The sequence below is a fragment of the Nicotiana tabacum genome, chromosome 8 (assembly GCF_000715075.1).
Source record: "Nicotiana tabacum cultivar K326 chromosome 8, ASM71507v2, whole genome shotgun sequence".
In the NCBI taxonomy this organism is placed as follows: Eukaryota; Viridiplantae; Streptophyta; class Magnoliopsida; order Solanales; family Solanaceae; genus Nicotiana; species Nicotiana tabacum.
The window spans coordinates 117384395-117385475 of NC_134087.1; the positions used below are offsets into that span (position 1 = coordinate 117384395).

The 1081-nt window shown below is 42.6% G+C and overlaps 1 protein-coding gene across 1 annotated transcript; it reads left to right on the forward strand.

Annotated features, from left to right (window-relative positions):
* Window positions 1-260: 260 nt before the first annotated feature.
* Window positions 261-617, forward strand: LOC142163268 (uncharacterized). Its single transcript, XM_075220538.1, has one exon. The coding sequence runs from the start codon at window positions 261-263 to the stop codon at window positions 615-617; it is 357 nt and encodes a 118-aa protein (XP_075076639.1).
* Window positions 618-1081: the final 464 nt, after the last annotated feature.

Genomic DNA, 1081 nt, shown 5'->3' on the forward strand with positions numbered 1-1081 from the left:
GTCATTTCGGCATCCCCAAAGAAATCAGCTGCGATAACGGGCCTCAGTTTGTCGGAAAGAAAACGATCGAGTTTTTTGAGAAATGGCATATTAAACGAATACTCTCCATACCGTATCATCCTACCGGCATTGGTCAAGACAAATCCTCCAATAAAGTAATACTGAATAAATTGAAAAAGAAGCTCGAGGACACCAAAGGGCTATGGCTTGAACTACTACCAAAAGTATTATGGGCATATCACACCACACCAAAAACCAGTATGGGTGAGACGCTATATTCACTAGTCTACGGGACTGACGCAGTTATACCCGTCGAGGTCAGAGAGCCTAGTTTGAGATACTTAGACGAGAATGGACCAAGCAACGATGAAACCAGGCTACAAGACCTGGATAAAGTCGAAGAACGGAGAGATATGGCCCACATAAGAATGGTAGCCCAGAAGCAACAAGTGGAAAGGTACTACAACAAGAAGGCCAAAGTGCGACCGCTCAAAGTCAGAGATTACGTCCTCAAGGCTAAAACACAAGCAATGAAAGATCCTAATGAAGGAAAATTGGGAACAAGCTGGGACGGAACATACAAAATCACAGCCGCAGCAAACAAAGGAGCATTCTAGTTAGAGACAATTGAGGGAAAACTACTCCAAAACAACTGGAATGTCGCCCATCTCAAATACTTCCACTTTTAAAAGAAGGCTCCACCTAAGTCGTACTCTTTTTCCCTCGTCCGGGTTTTGTCCCAATCGGGTTTTTTCGGTGAGGTTTTTAATGAGGCGACAAGGGAGACGTCTCGAGGTTCGAAGTATTGTTCATTACCCCGGCCGTCGACACAGTCTCCGGAGCGAAGTAATAAAGGGACTGGATATAGATAATCAAATCTCCATTGTATGAACAGAGTCGACATGTAATTCTCAAAAGAATATAATCAAATCTCCATCGTATTTATAAGGTTGACATGTGATTCTTACAAGTATATAATCAAACCTCCATTGCATGAATAAAGTCGACATGTGTCTTCCTACAGAAATACGATCAAACCTCTAATGAGAAATGGTCAAGGCCATCGACGAAAACATGCGTT

What these genes read in the sequence shown, in the direction of transcription:
- LOC142163268 (XM_075220538.1), top strand. Translation starts at nt 261, where the DNA reads ATGGGTGAGACGCTATATTCACTAGTCTACGGGACTGACGCAGTTATA.